Source organism: Eucyclogobius newberryi, unplaced genomic scaffold (genome assembly GCF_026437365.1).
Source record: "Eucyclogobius newberryi isolate DKJ021-1_F unplaced genomic scaffold, fEucNew1.0.hap1 SCAF_15, whole genome shotgun sequence".
NCBI classification, from domain to species: domain Eukaryota; kingdom Metazoa; phylum Chordata; class Actinopteri; order Gobiiformes; family Gobiidae; genus Eucyclogobius; species Eucyclogobius newberryi.
In genome coordinates this window covers 17133247-17151919 of record NW_027315779.1, presented here as the reverse complement: position 1 = coordinate 17151919, position 18673 = coordinate 17133247, and the positions used below count along the sequence as shown (strand labels likewise).

Below are 18673 nucleotides of genomic sequence, written 5' to 3'. Positions count from 1 at the left end.
TGGTCAGGGGGACGAGGATCCAGAGGTGGCAGTTGGCAAGGGCGAACTGGGGGGCTTTCCTGAGGAAAGCTGATGATGGTTCTAGGGTTCTGCAGGAAGGAGGATTGACTCAGGTGGATGATCTCAATAGTGCAATTGTCTCGCTCATCACGCAGTCAGCGGTAGGCACGATTCCTAAGAGTGGTGGTAGTGGACATAGGAAGCGGGTGCCGTGGTGGACTGAAGCATGTGGTCATGCTGTTAGGGCGAGAAATGCGGCGTTTCGCCGGCTAAGGGTTGCCCACACTGAGGGTGCCCTCATTGACTACAAGAGGTCCCGCGCTGTTGTGCGGAAAACTGTGAGAACGGCCAAGAGTGCCTATTGGAGGCGGTATTGTTCCAAAATTGGGAGAGAAACGCGTCTCGGGGATGTTTGGGGGATGATTAGGCGGATGCATGGGGTTGAGCGCCGTCATGGGACCCCGGTCCTAATACTGAATGGTGTTGAAGCAGTCAGCGACGTTGACAAAGCTGAACTGTTGGCCAGCACCTTTGTGTCGGTGCACAGCTCTGACAATCTCTCACCTGCGGAAAGGCACTACAGGGAGAGTACTTTGGCCCAGAATTCTGAGCTGATTGGGCACCAGCCTTCGACTCAAGATGACCTTGACCTTCCGTTTAGTTTGTTTGAGCTAAGGAGAGCACTTTCTAAGGCGAAACAGACAGCCCCGGGTAAAGATGAGGTGTGCTATGACATGCTCTCTCATTTGACTGATGACACGCTTGGGCTAGTCCTGGGTCTTTTCAACCGTGTTTGGGATTCAGGTTGTGTTCCATCTGCGTGGAAACAGTCTACGGTGGTGCCGGTTCTGAAGCCGCGTAGGCCAGCGTCTGACCCTTCAAGTTATAGGCCGATTGCCTTGACGTCGCAGCTCGGGAAAACGATGGAGCGCATGGTTACCGAGCGGTTGGATTACTTCTTGGAGAGTCAGGGTTTGCTTCCCGCGCACCAGAGTGGTTTCCGTAGGGGCAGGAACACCATGGATTCCGTGTTGTGTTTGGAATCTGATATCCAGCTGGCCAGGGCTCAGAAAGAAAAGGTTATTGCGGTGCTCTTTGATGTGGAGAAGGCGTACGATATGGTTTGGAAGGATGGGCTCCTCATTAAGCTGCGGAAGTGTGGTGTGAAGGGTAAACTGTTTAACTGGGTCCGGAGCTTTCTGTCTGGCCGGCGTATCCAAACCAGAGTGGGCGCTGCTTACTCTGGGGTCTATGGGGTGGAGAATGGGATCCCGCAGGGGAGTGTGTGTAGCCCTATCTTGTTCAATGTTATGATTAAGGACATCTTTGACGACGTGGATGGGTCTGTTGGGAGGAGCCTTTATGCTGACGATGGCGCTCTATGGGTGAGAGGGAGGAATCTCCGGTTTTACGAGGCGAAACTGCAAAGGGCAATACAGCAGGTGGAGCAGTGGACCCTGAAGTGGGGGTTTAAACTGTCCGTACGGAAGTCTCAAGTGATCTGTTTCTTCAATGGGCATAGGGACGTCTCCCTTCGACTGCATGGGCAGGTGCTCGAACAGGTCAGGGAGGTGAGGTTCTTGGGGGTCACCTTTGACGAGAGGCTTAGTTGGCGTCGGCACATTGATGAGGTCAGTGGTAAATGCAAAAGGGTGAATAACTTGCTTCGTTGTCTATCCGGCCAGGACTGGGGGGCCAGCAGAAGGTCGCTCCTGGGTATTTATCGGGCCGTCATGAGGGCGGCTATTGATTATGGCTGTATAGCCTACATGTCTGCGGCTGAGACTAACTTAAAGAAGCTTGATGTGGAGCAAGCCCAGGCCTTGCGCATCTGCTGTAGGGCTTTTAGGACCTCCCCTGTCTCGGCGCTGCAGGTTGAGTTGGGGGAATTGCCGTTACGGCTCCGGAGGCTAGAACTTCTGTTGGCTTACTGGGTGAATGTGCAAGGTCATACGAGCTCTCACCCGGTGAGGGACTTTCTCAGGGTTGATGGGGGGCAGAGTGAGGCTGGCGGTATGGTTTTCAGCCAGGTAGGAAATGCGAAGGCGCGGCTTGCGGGGGTTGGTGATCTGCGTGTGAGCCCGTCGGTGGCTTTGTCTGCTATAGCTCCGTGGAAGTTTGTCCCGGCTCCTGTTGATGTTAGCTTGCATGGCAAGCTTAGAGGAGTCGCTGGGAGGGCACCGCAGTTTGCCGTTCAAGCGCTCATCGATAAGCACTCAGGTGATGTGTTTATTTATACCGACGGGTCTAGGAATCCTGAGAGTGGGCGTACTGGCGCCGCTTATTTTGTGCCTGACCTGGGGCTAGCGGTCAAGAAGAGGTTGACAGATCGCCTTTCTGTTTTCACGTCGGAACTTATAGCGATACGGTTGGCGTTGGAATGGGCGGAATCTGCTTTGCAGTGTTGCGGCATTGTGGTGGCCTCTGACAGCCTTTCTGCATTGCAAAGCATTAAATCTGGGAAATCGGATTGCAGACAGGATGTGTTGAATGGCATCTTCTGTCTGATGCTCTCCCTGTCCAGGAAGGATGTGAGGGTTTCCTTCATTTGGGTCCCTGCGCATGTGGGGGTGGATGGTAACGAAATGGCTGATGCACTGGCTAAACGTTCCCTTCGGCGGCCATCAATTGATGTGGCGGTTGAGTTGGGCAAGTCTGAAATCAAGCCCGTTATCAAGAGTCATGTGGTCGGCCTTTGGCAGGAATTTTGGAGCCACTGTGTTACTGGACGGCATCTCTATCACATACAGGGTAGTGTGGGTCCTTGCGGGTCTATGGGCAGGAACGCGTGGGAGGAAAGGGCCTTCGCCCGCATGAGGATTGGCCATACTGGACTCAATTGGTCACTGAGTAGGATAGGCAAACATCCGACCGGTCTGTGTGGTCACTGTCGGGTGCCAGAGACTGTCGAGCATGTGCTGATTTGCTGTGAGGCTTATGATAGGGAAAGGGCCGGGTTGGCCTTGTGGTTTCGGAATAATGGGCGGGAGTTCAATCTGCGGAACGTTCTGGCGATCCAGTCACAGGGTTTGTGTCAGGCTGTGGTTGCTTACTTATGTAGCACAGGGCTGGGTAAACGTTTATAGAGGTGGGGGGTGTTGGAGACTGAGCCGAGGATGAGGAGCAAGAGGATGTTCTAACGCGCTTGGACTTCATGGGCCTAGAAACGCCAAAGTGATGGAAGAAGGACTTCTAAAGGATAAAACGACAAAGACGTCCCATGACCTCATGGGCTTTGTAAAACAACAAAGACGTCCCATGATCTCATGGGCTTTGTACTTCCAAAGCACCGAACGTCAAAGAGGGCGAGGAAGGTGAAGAAGAGTCTCCCTGGAATGAAGCCGGTTGGTCTCTGACACAACAACTATTCTAGTCACAAAAACACATCATGACCTCATGGGCTTTGTAACGCCAAAGCAATGGGAGGAGTACTTTTACGGACTACGACAGAGTCTGAGGACTACGAAACGTCTGAGGAATAAAGTCTGGCGGTAATGCAACACTCGGATGCCAACCGCCATAAAACAACAACAACAACAACAACAACACCAAAGCAATGGAAGGAGTACTTTTACGGACTACCACAGTCTGAGGACTACGAAAAGTCTGAGGAATAAAGTCTGGCGGTAATGCAACAATTGGATGCCAACCGCCATAAAACAACAACAACAACAACAACAGTAATGTAACACTTGAATACTAACCACCATAACTAGTGGTACGAGTCAGCGCCGCGCAGAAAGCAAGAATGAAGTAGGTGGCGGTAATGTAACACTTGGATACCAACCACCATAAAACACCTGTCCACACTCAATCCAGTAGATGGCGGTGAATGCACCTTTGAAGTTGGCTGCTAGAAGAAAAATAAGAATCATCTACAAAAAGAACCTTGAATGACGAAAATTGGACAAGAAATGCGATCTGTGGAATGGTATGAAAATTGTGTTTATATAATAATAAAAAAAACTCAGGAACAAATAGTGACAATCAATAATACCAATAGCAATTCTACTATTACTATTACTACTACTATTACTTCAACTACTACTATCACTAATAATAATAATAACTTCATCATCATTATCATCATCATCAGAATCATCATCAGAATCAGAATCAGAATAAGATAAGATAAGATATTCCTTTATTGTCCCACATGGGGAAATTTCATTGATGCAACGCAGGTAGATACAGAGGTAGATACAGAAGAAAAGAACAGATCACTTATAGGAAGTTTGAAAAACACTCTCAGTAGAAGATCTCTTATAGACCATGTCAAACGAATAATACTACTCATAATAAACTCTCAGATATGAATACATTTATAAATAAATGTGTTAATCATGGTTGCACTCCAAGAAAAAGTCAATTTATTAGTACATTCTGCAATACAAAGCTTTTAATTTATTGGGTCCGAGAATAAAATGAAGCGTTTCAAGATTGAATTGTAAGTATTTCCACTCCTGCGCGAGAGGTGGCGCTGTCGAAACAAAACCTCATCACCAGCAGAGGGAAGAAAATTGTTGTTTTTTTGTCTTTCGGTCCCGCTTAATGTTTTCAGGAATGTGCAGCTTTTGTGTGCCAGAATACACAAACACTGAGCTGTCCGTGAACAAAATACAATACACATATGTTGTATAATGGCTGCAGACTCCTCGAAGAACAGTTGACATGTCCGCTGCAATCATGAGGTAAAGATCTACGCTGGGAGCTAACGCCTTAGCCACAATGCTAAATGCTAACATGGCATGAAATGAAAATCTGTCTTGAATCTTCTTCATAGCAATTCAAGTTTTCACCTTTCACTTTACAGTCTCATAATGCAATTAATTGGTTGTTTTATATATTACTTTGTATCTAACTGTTAACACTGCTCATTTAAACAATCCAATCCGTGAGTGACCATTAACACTTTGCATCTTTTTGTATCCAGTGCCACAACCAGCAAGCTCAACCTGCTGGTCAACAAGCTACATGAATTTCTTGCACACTCAACTGTTGAGGACAGCAATACTGCACTAAAAGAAGATCATGATCATGGTAATATGTAGACCAACAATCTAATTAGACATATGACAATGATCTACTACATTCAACTAGTTAACGCATTTGTTGTCTTCTCAGTACTGATAAACAGCAGACCAAGTCAACAGGAAAACCACAGTGAGGAGGTAATTCCAAACTTTACCTTTGTCTTAGTAAGGGGAAAAATGTGTCTGTCTGCATCTATGTACTTATAGTGGCTCTTTATGTATTTGCAGGCAAGGGACAGTAGATTTTCAAAAAGGTGACTATAATTTAATCATTCTTGAAAGATGCATATTTTTGTGGAGAACTTTCTTCTAAATTATGTTCTAATGTGTGCACAGAAAACCATCAGTGATCATAAAACACTCTGGGCTGGATGAGTCTGGCGACTCGAATGCTAGTGAAGATGAGGAAATATTCAATGCCTACGGTGAACTTGACATCACCAGATTGCCAAAAGGTGAGCACTTGTGGGAAATATTATGGAGTATAAATGGTTCATTACATAATTAGACACAGAAGTCTGGTGTTATAAAGTTCTTTGTCACACAGGCACTGCAGTAGTAAGACCTGAACCTGTGGAGAACGGTAGAGATGACTTCAGAGGTCCAGAATTTCGTAGCAGAAAGCAAACTGTACAACGTAGAGAAAGACGTGGAGGTAACTATGGCAGGACTGTTTGTTTTTTATTTTAACCATTATATAAGGGATGTTCTTTCATTATTGTATTTTATTGTCCTGTATTTGAGGCTTGACCACTGACTGACGTGGGTGGGGATAGGGAATGGCGTAGTTTCCGCATGACTTGGAAAGTGGATGATAGTTATGCTGACCTCGGTGCACTGTGGTCACAAGTCTGCTTAAAATATCCGCAAGAACTTACTTTTGTCAGTCAATACTGAGGTCTGGAGCGGCGTGTTTTCACGCAACACCATGTAAATCTGTGTGGGGACAAATACGGGCCGCAGTGCACCCGAGTTGGTGTAACGGGTTATCTACAACTAACCTGCACAAAACCGCCCAACCCGCTTTGCAGTCGGTGTACACCGGGCCGGAGTGTACAGAAAATGTCTCAACTTCCCTGTACCCCCGCCTCTTGGCTGCTTGCGCTTATTCTAATAATTCAGACTCTTTATCCGCTGCTTATCATTTCTGAGATTTTGAACAGGAAGTCAATTGATCTGTGTTTGTTACCAGTGTTCTCGCTGAGGGGTTTTAGCATGCTTCGGCTCGTCACCGCCATGCCAAAAAGATACCGCCAGGTATTAAGATCACTGCGCGAACGCCGTACCGAGCGAGCGCGTAGTACCTTTCGCTCGCGCCGCCCTCGGCGCTCGACCGTGCAAGAGAGCACCGTAGTATTTTTTTTAAGTACTTTTCGCGAGCGCCGCCTACGGTGGTGGAAAAACCGTCCCACCGCCATCTTTCAACCTCAGCCTAGTGAGAACACTGGTTACTATGACGTTTTAGATCAATATTGCATTTTATTACTAACAAAATATAAGATAATTATCCAGGTATGTTCATCAAATCAAATCAATTTATTTTTGTAAGGCCCAAAATCACAACAACAGTTGCCTCTGAGGGCCACAGGGAGAAATGAATCAACAATGTCTGTGGTGGCGATGAAGTCAGACAATGTCTGTGGTGACGATGAAGTCAGACAATGTCTGTGGTGGCGAGGGACGATGTCCCAGGGTCCTCTGTCCTTAGACTCTCCTTCTCGGCCAGGAAAAACTACAAAAAAAAACCTCTTTGGGAAAAAAGACGTTTTGGCTTAATTCTAAATGCCTAGAAAATAAGCATACCGGAAATATGTCTTCTTTAATTCAGGGTCCAGCTTTTTTCCAATTGCACTGAAGCCCCCAACTGAACATTTTTTAGGAGCACTAGCAGAATTAGAGGCGCAAGCGATATATTGAAACAATCTAGTTAATAACTAATAAAATTCTGCTTTATTGTTTTAAATGTGATGCAATTTGGCCAGTTAATAGGTGTTTAATGCAGACTGGCCTATTTAGAAGAAGGATGCCTCACTATTACAAAAAATGACTATTAGTTACTTAGTTCACAAAGCTTAGAGCATTTTTGCATGCGTTGGACATGTTACAAAACTTCAGCAATAAAATTAGTCAAGTCAAGTAAATCAAGTTGATCAGCACAATGTCGCATCTGCAGACAAGTCCTGGAGCAGATTGCACCAGCTGGTCGTAAGACTGGTCTTAACCCTGCGTCCGCCTTATATCTGAAAGTTAAGACCAACTTCTAGGTACGAGCATTACACCAGCACTATGTCCCGGTGTAACTTTCACGCTCAGTGTGGAGCAGGCGTAAGAACAGCTAGTTGTGCCACAGGTCCCAGAGTGGCTTTGTCTCCTTGCTGCAACGGAAATGTGTTCGCTCTCCCGTGTGCTCTCAGCGCAGCTTCATTCATGCCCCATTGTTTTACACAGACACCATCCACAAATGTGCTTCCTTATCACAGAACATATAGAATTGACAGGAAATAAGACTTTAAACTAAACTAAAGTTCCTCTGCTTGTGTGGAAGTTCCACTAACCGCAACTGAATACTTCCTCTGACACCTACACAATAAAGGTCTTTTTGTATTCCAGCTTCAGAAATGGCTTTATTATGATGAGGTCTGATGACAACAGATCATTTAACGCTGCACAGATAACTAAAAGACAGAGCGTATAGTCAGGAATGTCTTGGCTTTTTCGTCTGTTTGCATGTAAAGTTTGATATGTCGCGTGTAATTCCTTCTAATGGAGTTTAGCTGGTGCACTGGGTCCTTTCACTAAGAGAGGGAGAAGGATTAACTTAATTTAGGACCAGGTGGACCGGCACTAGAGACGTTTGTGGTTCACACTCTGCGCTGACTGCCTCAGCCTGAGCAGCCGCAGCTCAGGTGGAGCAGAGACTAGACCCTAAGTTTATTCAAATGTATACATTTAATGCAAATACAAAGCAGCTCTGACTGATAAAAGTTTGGATGCATTCACCTCACATTAACGTATAAAAAGTCTGGTTGAACATGTGCATGTTGAACATTTTCAAGTTCTTGAAAAAATATGGAGCCCTGTAATGAATTCCTGTTGTGCTCTATTCCAGGGGCTGATTACACAGAGATTGTCACCTGTACAGCCTGTAATCGTCAAGTAAATCACTTTCAAAAAGAGAATTTGTTCCGACATCCTGTTCTCAAAGTTCTAATTTGCAAGGTGAGTATGAGGAATAAAATTGTTCATTTAATTAGTTTATTTAACAAGGAAAGTACTGTACATTAATCAACATTGCTGTATATGTAATTGTAGCCAAAGAGATGCTATTTTTCATTTTGTCCGGACCTAAACTGCAATTAGAAGGCAGTGAAACTACAGATCAACAATCTACAATCACAATAAAGACCATTATACAGATCGTACAATAAGCATAGTTTTCTGTCTTATTTTTGTTAAGTAAACAGAAAAAATACAAAGGAAACATTTAGTTTTTGTCCCTTTACTCTCCCAACTCGCTAGTTAAAGAATAAACTAGGACCAGGGATATTTTCCTTCATACGCTTCTGGTCATATTAACTGTAACATTTCTTCATCCAGTCTTGCTACAAGTATTACTCAAGTGATGACATCAGCAGGGATGCAGATGGGATGGATGAACAGTGCCGGTAAAATTATCCCCCGTTGTAGCATTTTAGTTTTGTGTCAAATACCTTATTTAGTTTGTGTCTTGCCTTTTTGTGTTTTTACGTAGATGGTGTGCTGAAGGAGGCAACCTCATCTGCTGCGATTACTGTAGCAATGCTTTTTGTAAAAAATGTATTTTAAGGAACTTGGGAAGAAAAGAGCTTTCCACCATCTTGGAAAGTAAATGGTATTGCTATGTTTGTAATCCTGAGCCCCTGTTTGGCCTTGTGAATGCCTGTGATAACATTCTGGAAAACCTAGAAAACCTTTGGCACCAGCAGCGTAAAAAGAACCAAACTGGATCTGGGAAATCTGAGCTTTATATGTTGCCTTCACCACGGAACATTCCTCTTGATAAATGGGATCACACTGGTATGGATGGCAGTGTGGTGTTTAACTATAATGCTCTAAAAGTTTCAAAAGAAATTACCAAGAAGACCAAGCATCTCGTTGACTCAACCAACACATTAAATCACACATTTGTCAATTTTATACACTGTGTGACCAAAAACAAACAAGCAGCCACTGTTCGCAAACTATACCTCAACTCCTTTGTATCAGTTGTCAAAGGTTTAAGAAAATCTCTTTCCTTCTTAGAAGAATGCCTTAAAGAGGAATTCACAGATTTGGATGTACACAACCGCTGGGACAAGTTACTAAAAGAAGACCTAAACACACAAACAATAAAGGCACACTTGAGAGCTGAGGACGCTGAGTGTATAAGTGATTTGAAAATTTTGGCGGCTGAACATCTAGACGTCGACGATTCAGATGGAAAGTCTTTGTCCGGTTCTTCAGACAGTCCTGAAGAGGACCTGGTTGTACGCTCCCCTAGAATCAGACGACGTCAATCAAAGTCCGTGCCAGATGGCAATATCAGTATGACCAAAAAATTGGTGGTACAACTGACACCAATGCCTTTGGACACAAAGAAAGATGGCCCAACTCTACAAGGTAAAGAAGAAGAATGTGCAAGTCCTAAGAAATCATCAGAAAACTGTAAAACAAAAGACACCCGCAACATAAGAGCTGAGCGAAAGAGGAGCCGTAAAAGTGGCAGCAGCGTGCAGATGCCTCAGACAGAAAAAGAACAAGACAACAGGCGATCTCCTCGTCTCAAAACCACTCCTTTACGACGACCAAGTGATGTTAAAACAACAGAGTCACCTTTAACTATTGATAGTGACTCTGAGGAAGGGGCCAGTACGTCAGCGTCAAAAAAGTCTGAAGAGAAGAGTTTGAACAGAGCTGTACACGACTCTGACTCTGATGAAATACCAGCAGTTTTGCTGGAGCGAGTCGCAATGATGCAGAGCTCCGAAGCTGAAAGTGACGGTGAAACTGAGGGATCAACAAAGGTGGCCAAAAAATGTCTTTTTTGGCTGAACAAAAACAGCCCCATGTCACCTGACAACATGTGTCGAAAGCGCAAGTTGCTTGATCGCTCCCCTGACAACCAAAATAACAGAAATGTGAAAGCCAGAAGGGAAAGTTCCACAGACTCTTCAAGTGACGAAGAAGAGCCACAGAAGAAAATTCTTTTGACACCACTTAGGTCTCCTCGAATTGTCAAGCTAGAGAACAGACAGACGCGTCATTCAGACTCCAATTCATCGTCTACATCAAGTGAAGAACGTGAGGATGACTCTGGAAGTGATGAAGATGTTCAAAGGATGAAACCCATTACAGAGAATGTGTCTGTTTTGGGGGCTGCAGCTTTCCACCAATCGTCCGGTGAGTTTACAAACTATTTTTGATCCCATTAAATTGTCCATTTGCCTTTGTGAAATATCCAATTCTAATGATTATTTGTAGCCCTGTTATTGATGCAGATGGACTCCATTCCAAATCTTATCAAAATGCCTGTCTGTTTTAGGAGATGAAGAAGAACAGCCAGGCCCCTCAGGGCCAGCAGATGATGAAGATCCAGAAAATAGGTATGATTCACAAAACCTGGAATTAGAGTTGATAAATCAAACTAGTAGTAAAAGAAAAGAGGTACAAGTAAAAAATCCTCTTGTCCTTCGTGGTAAGCTGCGGTCTAGTCTGAGGAGGCCAAAACGTAGCTGTAACACAACCTCTGTCAAATACACTTTTTAGAGGGCTTGGTCTCGATGAGGATTTGATGTATTTGAAAATACATTTCTCTTAACCTTTTCAACTTCATAATGTTGTAGCAGAGGTATATTGTCCAGACATGGTTTTGTACAATGGGTCATGTACAATCTACATAATTTTTTTTTTTCAATTTGTTCTTTAGTGGATCACTTGACTAAAGCTTTTTCATCAACCCTTTAAATCAAACAAGATAATCTTTCAGTTGTTTTGTTTGTGCAGATCTTACATCATATCTTTTATATTAGGATAAATACCCATGTGCCCATATTTTTAGGGTTCACATTTATTATTCATCTCTTCCCAAAGTAAAAAGGTCCTTTTTAATTTATATTGAATGGTTCTCTGTATGATATGCCTGTGGTAAACAATTTTAAAACTGCCTATTTTTAGAAAATGTGTGCAAAATTGTTGCTGGAAAAGAACAGCTTCTGCTGGTCACAGGTATTTTGGGAAGAGGAATAAAAGGGATTGTCTCTTGGTATTTTGTTACCTGCTTCCTTTATTGTGTTTGTACTCAAATAAGTTAGTGAGGCCTGGGGGGTCTCTAAATGTCTAAATTAATGCTTTTATCTTTCAAATTCTAGGATCACTATCTTTTTTAAAGTGGATTTTGTGTAAAGCAGTAGGTTTGTAAAGCATTTTGCAACACGTCCTGGAAAATCTACTGTGTGCAATAGACAGAGATCTGCTTTCCCCTTTGCTGTATGACTGTATTGGCTTTTACAGCAATGACGTGCACATTATAAATGATTTAAGAGACAATGCTTTAATTGTTTAAGTCTTTGAGACTAGAACAGTTAGCCATATTTACTGCTGACCATTTTATAAAGTATGCTGCACAGTCTTTACCTGAATCCACCTCGATTTAAATGATTTGTAGCGAAAGCCCTCCAGGTCAGTTTGTTGTGTCAGTAGACACTGTAAATGACGGCCATATTTGTTTCTCGTTTTTTCCAGGTCGGATTTCCAGACCGCACTGTAATTAATGCAGTGCTCTAAACGTTTTCCACCAACTTTTTCTTTCTTTTTTGGTGGTTTCGTTTGGTTGCACTGGTCATGTTCAATTGTAGATTGCAAGCGCTCTATAAAGTGGTCAGCAGAAATCTGAAGTTGTTTGTGTAAAGTGCTGGAGTGTGACTTTTCCGTTGCGTATTTTGTGTCGGTATTGTGTGTCCACGGTCCATGGTCTTTTAAAGTACTTGAGTAGATCTCTGACCACCTTTCAACTCATTTTGAAACAATAATTGAGTTGATTGAAAGCTTGCTATTGGGAGTGTAAAATATAAGAAGCCTATGTATGGTAAACACATCACACATGGATTGTGTTTGCTACTGTTTTTACAATAAGTACACCTAATTAAAATATTTTAAAATGTAGGGTACATTTACAAATATAGTATTTCTACATATATGTATGTATTTACTTTTTCTGTCTACATGTTAAAAATCCAGTGGATTTCAAATGTTACAATTTAAATAAGCCTGGGACCCAATGTTCATTGCATTTTTTTTATTTAAAATATACATATCAGGTCCTTTTCATATTCCTGACTTTTTCTGGCTTCTGTTAATTACAAACTGAAAAAGAAAACATGCTAAATAAATTATTATACTTAAAAGCTGTGTGCATAATTTCTTTATTTCCAAAAAATATTTGTGTGGGTCTTTTGAACTGAACTTTAGATTTGCTACATCTGAAAGTCAAATAGGTTAATACATTTATGTTTTGACTTATTTTATGTAGAGATTTAAAGATAATAAAATGAACCTTAGGATCCTTCTTCTCTTTTGAAAGAATCGCTAAGAAAATGCTTTTGGCCCAAATCAAAGCGAACTACTCCTCCAGTGACTGTTTCTCTTCGGGCAGCGATGGATCAGAGTCAGATACAAAAGTTCAAGACAAAGAAGAAAAAATGGCAGATGACAACGGTAAGTTGTGTTGATGTAGGTTAGTGTATTCAAGTGTCACCTTAAAAGTGGACAGCAATGGTTTTTCTGCTGCAGAAGTAGACTCTGCTTTGGCCTCGGAGTCCTCCGACAGCAGGTCTGACGGAGCGCTGTCCAGGCACCACCTGCTGCGCCACAAACTCGCACTCAATGAGGAAACATCAGGGAACAATACAGAAAAGAGTGAAACGCAGCGTCAAAAAACACGGGGCAAAAGAAAGAACAATGAAGGTGAGATCACAATTTTAAAAAGACACAAATTTGTCCACTAAATTGGTCAAATTGGAAAAACCTCTTTGTATTGACTTGAATGTGCTTCTCAAGCTGACGGCGACACCAGTGATTCTGTTGAATCTGCACTGGAGGAACTGTGCATGAGTGAGGAACTGAGTGAGAGTGACACTGAAAAACCAGAGGAGCTGCCCGGTGAAAACCAAAAGGCCAGAGCTGACCTCAAGACACCCGCTTGCTATTCTCTGTCTTCAGACACTGATGAAGAGGTAATTATACCTCTTGGAGCCATGATGCTATTTACATCTCTGAAAATTGAGTGTAAATAACCTTGTCTTTTCAGAGTGATAAGGGAGAAACTAGTCAGGGCAGTCAAAGCACTCCAAAGGGACGCAAAAAGATCCGCAAAATCCTTCAAGATGGTAATCTCCGCGCAGAGACTCAAGAAGCCATAAAAGAGGAAGAGGAGAGGGTCAAGCGCTTGGCCAATCGGGAATCAAAGCTGGAAGAGAGGAGAGAGGTACTGCTCGTTGTAACCTTGATATTTAAGAGTGAAACGATATTTAAACATTTGTATGTGCTCCAGATTATTACCATTCCCGATGAGACATGTCCCATTATCAGCAAACTGGTCTTGGATGAAGATGAAAACACCAAAGAGCCCCTCGTTCAGGTTCATAGAAACCTGGTGACCGAGCTCAAGCCTCACCAGGTTGATGGTCTGTAATCTCGAAAACTCTCAACGCAGACGGTAAACAGGAGCATCTGTTCATAGTTGAAGCTTTACTTTTTCTTTTCAGGTGTTCAGTTTATTTGGGACAGCTGCTGTGAGTCTGTTAAAAAGGCCACCACTACTCCAGGTTCAGGTTGTATACTGGCACACTGCATGGGCTTGGGAAAGACTCTTCAGGTACATTATTAACCAGTCCACTCTATAAACAATGCTGTCCTTATGTTTGCAGTTAATGGGAAATTTTTTTTTATTTTTCAAGGTGGTCACATTCCTCCACACTGTGCTCCAGTCAAAGAATTTAAACTTCAAGACTGCACTGGTGGTATGTCCCCTCAACACTGTTCTCAACTGGGTCAGTGAGTTTAAGAAATGGCAAAGAACTCTGGGAGAAGACAAAGTCAAGGTGTGCTAGACAATTTTATAGAATTTTGTGTCTATGTAATATTTATGCAACTCATTTATGATGCAGGTTTCTCAGATCGCTACAGTCAAAAGTCTCCCTGAAAGACTAAGTGCTCTCAAAATGTGGCAGAGACAGGGAGGTGTGTTGATTATTGGATACGAACTGTACCGTAATCTCTCACAAATGCAAAAAATCAAAAATGAGCAGTGGAAGACGGACATAAAGGCTGCGCTGGTGGATCCAGGTATATGTTTAATACATTGCACACAGAGTAAAATGTACTACGCTGTAAACAAGCCCTAATCTTAGACTGTAAAATGCCATACAGTTAATTTGCTGTACTTTAATTACCAGTAATATATAATTTTAAGATAAATGTATTTTGCCCCTTGTATAAGTTTGTCCCCACCGTTTATTGTTCTGTGCCCAAGGTCCAGATTTTGTCATTTGTGATGAAGGCCACATCCTGCGCAATGATGGGTCCAATATCTCTAAAGCCTTGAATTCCATCAAAACAAAACGAAGGGTGGTGTTAACTGGAACCCCTCTGCAAAATAATTTAGTTGAGTGTAAGTCTGAAAGTTTTGAACAAGAAACAACTAAACTGAACGGCTGAGATTGTACTATAATCTTTGGCAATCTGCTGTTAAGAATTGTTGTATTTTCACAGATCATTGTATGGTCAGTTTCATAAAGAAGAATCTGCTTGGCTCTCTTGGAGAGTTCAGAAACCGTTTCATGAACCCGATACAGAACGGCCAGTGCGCCGACTCCACACCTCGAGACGTGCGAATTATGAAGAATAGAGCTCATGTCCTTCACGCCATGTTGGCTGGATGTGTGCAGGTGAAAACAAATCAGTCTAAAATGACGTATGGTCCTGTCCTGTTTATTTTGTTTATTGTCTTTTTTCTTTTTTTAAGAGAAAAGATTATTCCGAGTTAAGTCAGTTCCTACCTCCAAAACACGAGTATGTGTTGGCAGTGAGAGTTTCACACCTTCAGTGTACACTTTATCAGTATTACCTCGATCATGTCTCTGGTGAGATGTTGTAAGAAGTTGAATAAATAATGTTTGACCAATTATTCATATATATATATATATATATATATATATATAAATAATTGTACATATTGATTTCAGGGGTGGCATCAGTGCCTGAGAGGCCAAAAACCAGAGCTGGAGCTAATCTTTTCAAAGACTTCCAGGTCCTCGGCCGAGTCTGGACTCATCCGTGGTGCCTTCATCTGAGTAATGTCAAGGTAGATATTTAAACCTCAAAATGTGATTAATCCTTTGAATATGTTTAATAACATCTGTACCACAGGGAAGTCATGATAAGAGAAACAAAGCCAAGAATCAGACTGATGGGTAAGAGTTATTTGTTATATATCATTTTGACTTGAGCAGAATGACTTTCAGTTTATGTCGTACAGGAACCAACAGCTTCTTGTTTTTAAGAGAAATGAAGTTAATGAGAACAATCTAGCATCTTCCTCTGATGTGGTAATGCAAGGTAATACAATCTGCACCAAATAAGATTGACTATAATCCACCTGATAATTACGATGGATGATTTGCCTTGTACATCAGACCATATTGTTTAAATGTTTAGGGGACAGAGAGTTGGAAAACCCCAATCCTCAAAGTGCAGCTTGTGACTGGTACAAGAGTATGGTGTCTGCCAGTGATGCCAAAGACGTCACACACTCTGGGAAAATTATTCTGTTGCTTGAAATATTAAAAAGGGCAGAGGCTCTTCAAGATAAAGTGTAAGTTGTACAATACAGCGGTTTACAATCGTAGCATTATATTGTTTGTAAATGCAACAATCTTTTTTCAATAGGCTGGTGTTTAGTCAGTCACTGATCTCCTTGGATCTTATTGAAGATTTTCTAAAAGAAGCTCATCGTGCCAGAAAGACCCAAGGCAAAGGTATCAGAAAGAAATGAAACAAAAAAAAGAAAAAAAGAAATTGCCACACAATCACTACACAAAATTTGAATGACCTTTTTAACAGCTGGCAGTTGGATAAGAAATGTTGATTACTACCGACTTGATGGTACCACAAGTGCTTTATTGAGAAAGAAGTGGGCTGAGGACTTCAACAACAGTGCCAACGAACGGTAATGTGGTTTCAGACATTCATAAGATAAACAAAGTATTACGTCAGTCGTGTGAATATATTTGTCTTGCTCTAAAGTGGGCGACTGTTCCTCATTTCGACAAGAGCCGGCTCACTTGGCATTAACCTGGTGGCAGCCAACAGGGTCATCATTTTTGACGCATCGTGGAACCCATCGTACGACATTCAGAGTATTTACAGAGTGTACCGCTTTGGTCAGGAAAAGCATGTCTTTGTCTATCGCTTTTTGGCTCAAGTAAGAACACGGTCACAGCAAGTAGGGGTGGGCAAGATTGACAAAAATGAGTTTCTATGTTTTTTTACGCCAATAAAAATATTCAGTCCATCAGAAATGTGTTAAAACATGTCTTTAAACGTATTACTTGAGGTTCATTTATCAGTCAAATGTGACGTTTGTTAAAATCTGAAAAGAGCAGAAATATCACTTTATTTGAACGTTTACACACGCACTCTTTGTAGCTTTTCGCCAACTATAAACAATATTCAAATTTTGCTTATCTTCAAAACAACATTCACAATATTCTCTAAATTTCGATATATTGCCCACCTCTTATCTTAAAGCAGTATTTATTTAATCTGATCAACAACCAAACTAAGTTTGTTGCAATTCATACTCGTCTAGGGCACCATGGAGGAGAAGATCTATGATCGTCAAGTGACAAAGCAGTCTTTGTCCAATCGAGTGGTCGACCAGCAGCAGATCGAGAGGCACTTTACGCTCTACGAGCTGACGGAGCTTTACACATTTAAACCAGACCTGCTGGACGACCCCACCTCATCCAGAGGCAAAAGAATGCCCTCTGTGGTGCCTAAAGTAGGTGTTTATTTGTCCTGTGTTAACATGAGTTTGACATTATTGTTCACATAATGCACTTTTCTTTCCCAGGATGCAGTGCTCTCAGAGTTGTTGCAGAGCTGTAAAGAACAGATTGTCTCATTTCATGAGCATGAATCTCTTCTGGACCACAAAGAGGAGGAAGAACTCAGTGAAGCTGAGCGTAAAGCGGCCTGGGCGGAGTACGAGGCGGAGGTAAACTGCCATTTCCACTGCTTTTTTTCATCTTTCTATAAAACATCTCAAATGCATCTATTTTTTCAGTCCAAACCTGTCGCTGAACCGGCCAACACAATCCAGAACGTGTTGCAGGGCGTGTCCAATGAAAAGCTTTTGGTAATTTTGAAATATTTTATACTGTTTTAAGCACTTAAGTTTTGCTAAAATATTGTCTTTTGTAGGACCTGCTCAACAAAAGCCGAGCGAATGTTTCTACAGCTTTCATGCAGTTACAGAAAATGTCTTCTCACACGTTGGAGGAATACATTAAATATGCAGTGAGTAACTTTGACCAGGATATATATTTAGCCATTTGGTGAATCCTGTAACATTTTAAAATGTTGTTTCTACAGCGACAACAATACCCACATCTTCTGGAGCCTGAGATAAAGTCCAAGGCTGAACTTTGGAAAGAATTTGATGAGAAAACGCAGGAGCGCAGCCGAGCTGCATACAGAGAGTCCATCTCCCAGCAACAGACAGTGAGTCTAATGTCACATTTGATCTTAGATTTTCTGATTTTGAACAGAAGGGCATTAAGTGAATCTCCCTCTGCAGCTCACCCTTCACATTCAAGACCTATTAAACAGTCGGAGGAAGATGGGTGCAAATCTGCCTGGACATTCTTAAAATCATTCAGCTTGTCAAAGGACAAGGTGCTGTTTAAGTTTAACACTGACTTTGCGCAATATCAAAGCTTTTAAAACCCGCCGTTTGAAGTTTACTAGAAAGGCATTGCTATTTTGGTTTTTAATTTTCTGTTTTCATACAATAAATGTTTCAAGTATAAAGTTGTGAGATTAATCTGAGCACTAATCACAATCTGTCCATTTCATCCAGTAATAGCTCATTGTGGGCTATTTAATAAGCTTATTGTTTAGTTTTACTCTGAGCTGATGTAGCTAGCCGAAAGGCAAAAGAAAAGACCAATATCACTTTCATATAAATTATATTTAAAGGTTAGAAAATGTATGATAGCATTAACAGTCTGTGCCATTACAAGTCATGCAATATTTGGCATTCATCATTAAGTGCGATAAAACCTGTGTCTGAACAAGTACCAAATGAATGTATCTATCTTGGCTCATTCAAGTCTTATAGTTGCCTGTAAGGTGCAATAACTCGGAAGTCGGCGTTCTTCTGCTCTTTAGATTAGTTTCTGCCTGGAATGTTCCTCGGTATGGCATTAAAGTTTTGACACGGTGACAAGGAAGAATAGCATCACAATACAATGTGGACTTAAGTGGTTAATTAAATCTGAAGGTATGGGGTTTATGAAAATAGCCATGAGCTAAAATAAAAATGGGAATGTATTTCAGACACA

The 18673-nt window shown here is 41.9% G+C and overlaps 1 protein-coding gene across 1 annotated transcript; it reads left to right on the top strand.

Moving 5' to 3' along the window:
- The first annotated feature begins 4494 nt into the window (after window positions 1–4494).
- On the top strand, window positions 4495–17995 carry LOC140360937 (transcriptional regulator ATRX-like). Its single transcript, XM_072446424.1, has 34 exons — window positions 4495–4691; window positions 4934–5040; window positions 5125–5171; window positions 5262–5287; window positions 5370–5488; window positions 5581–5688; window positions 8143–8252; window positions 8631–8698; window positions 8785–10451; window positions 10594–10654; window positions 12631–12764; window positions 12840–13013; window positions 13107–13282; window positions 13357–13533; window positions 13600–13732; window positions 13814–13923; window positions 14006–14149; window positions 14216–14393; window positions 14581–14718; window positions 14820–14995; window positions 15073–15190; window positions 15293–15411; window positions 15477–15520; window positions 15586–15665; window positions 15765–15921; window positions 15996–16084; window positions 16170–16275; window positions 16353–16530; window positions 16918–17109; window positions 17182–17325; window positions 17395–17466; window positions 17532–17627; window positions 17703–17831; window positions 17908–17995. The coding sequence occupies exons 1-34, from the start codon at window positions 4672–4674 to the stop codon at window positions 17977–17979; spliced, it is 5469 nt and encodes a 1822-aa protein (XP_072302525.1). The 5' UTR covers window positions 4495–4671; the 3' UTR covers window positions 17980–17995.
- Window positions 17996–18673: the final 678 nt, after the last annotated feature.

What these genes read in the sequence shown, in the direction of transcription:
- LOC140360937 (XM_072446424.1), top strand. Translation starts at nt 4,672, where the DNA reads ATGTCCGCTGCAATCATGAG. An exon ending in GGCTGCGCTGGTGGATCCAG is followed by an intron (nt 14,394 to 14,580) that starts GTATATGTTTAA and finishes TCTGTGCCCAAG; the next exon opens with GTCCAGATTTTGTCATTTGT. An exon ending in CAGAAAGACCCAAGGCAAAG is followed by an intron (nt 16,085 to 16,169) that starts GTATCAGAAAGA and finishes CCTTTTTAACAG; the next exon opens with CTGGCAGTTGGATAAGAAAT.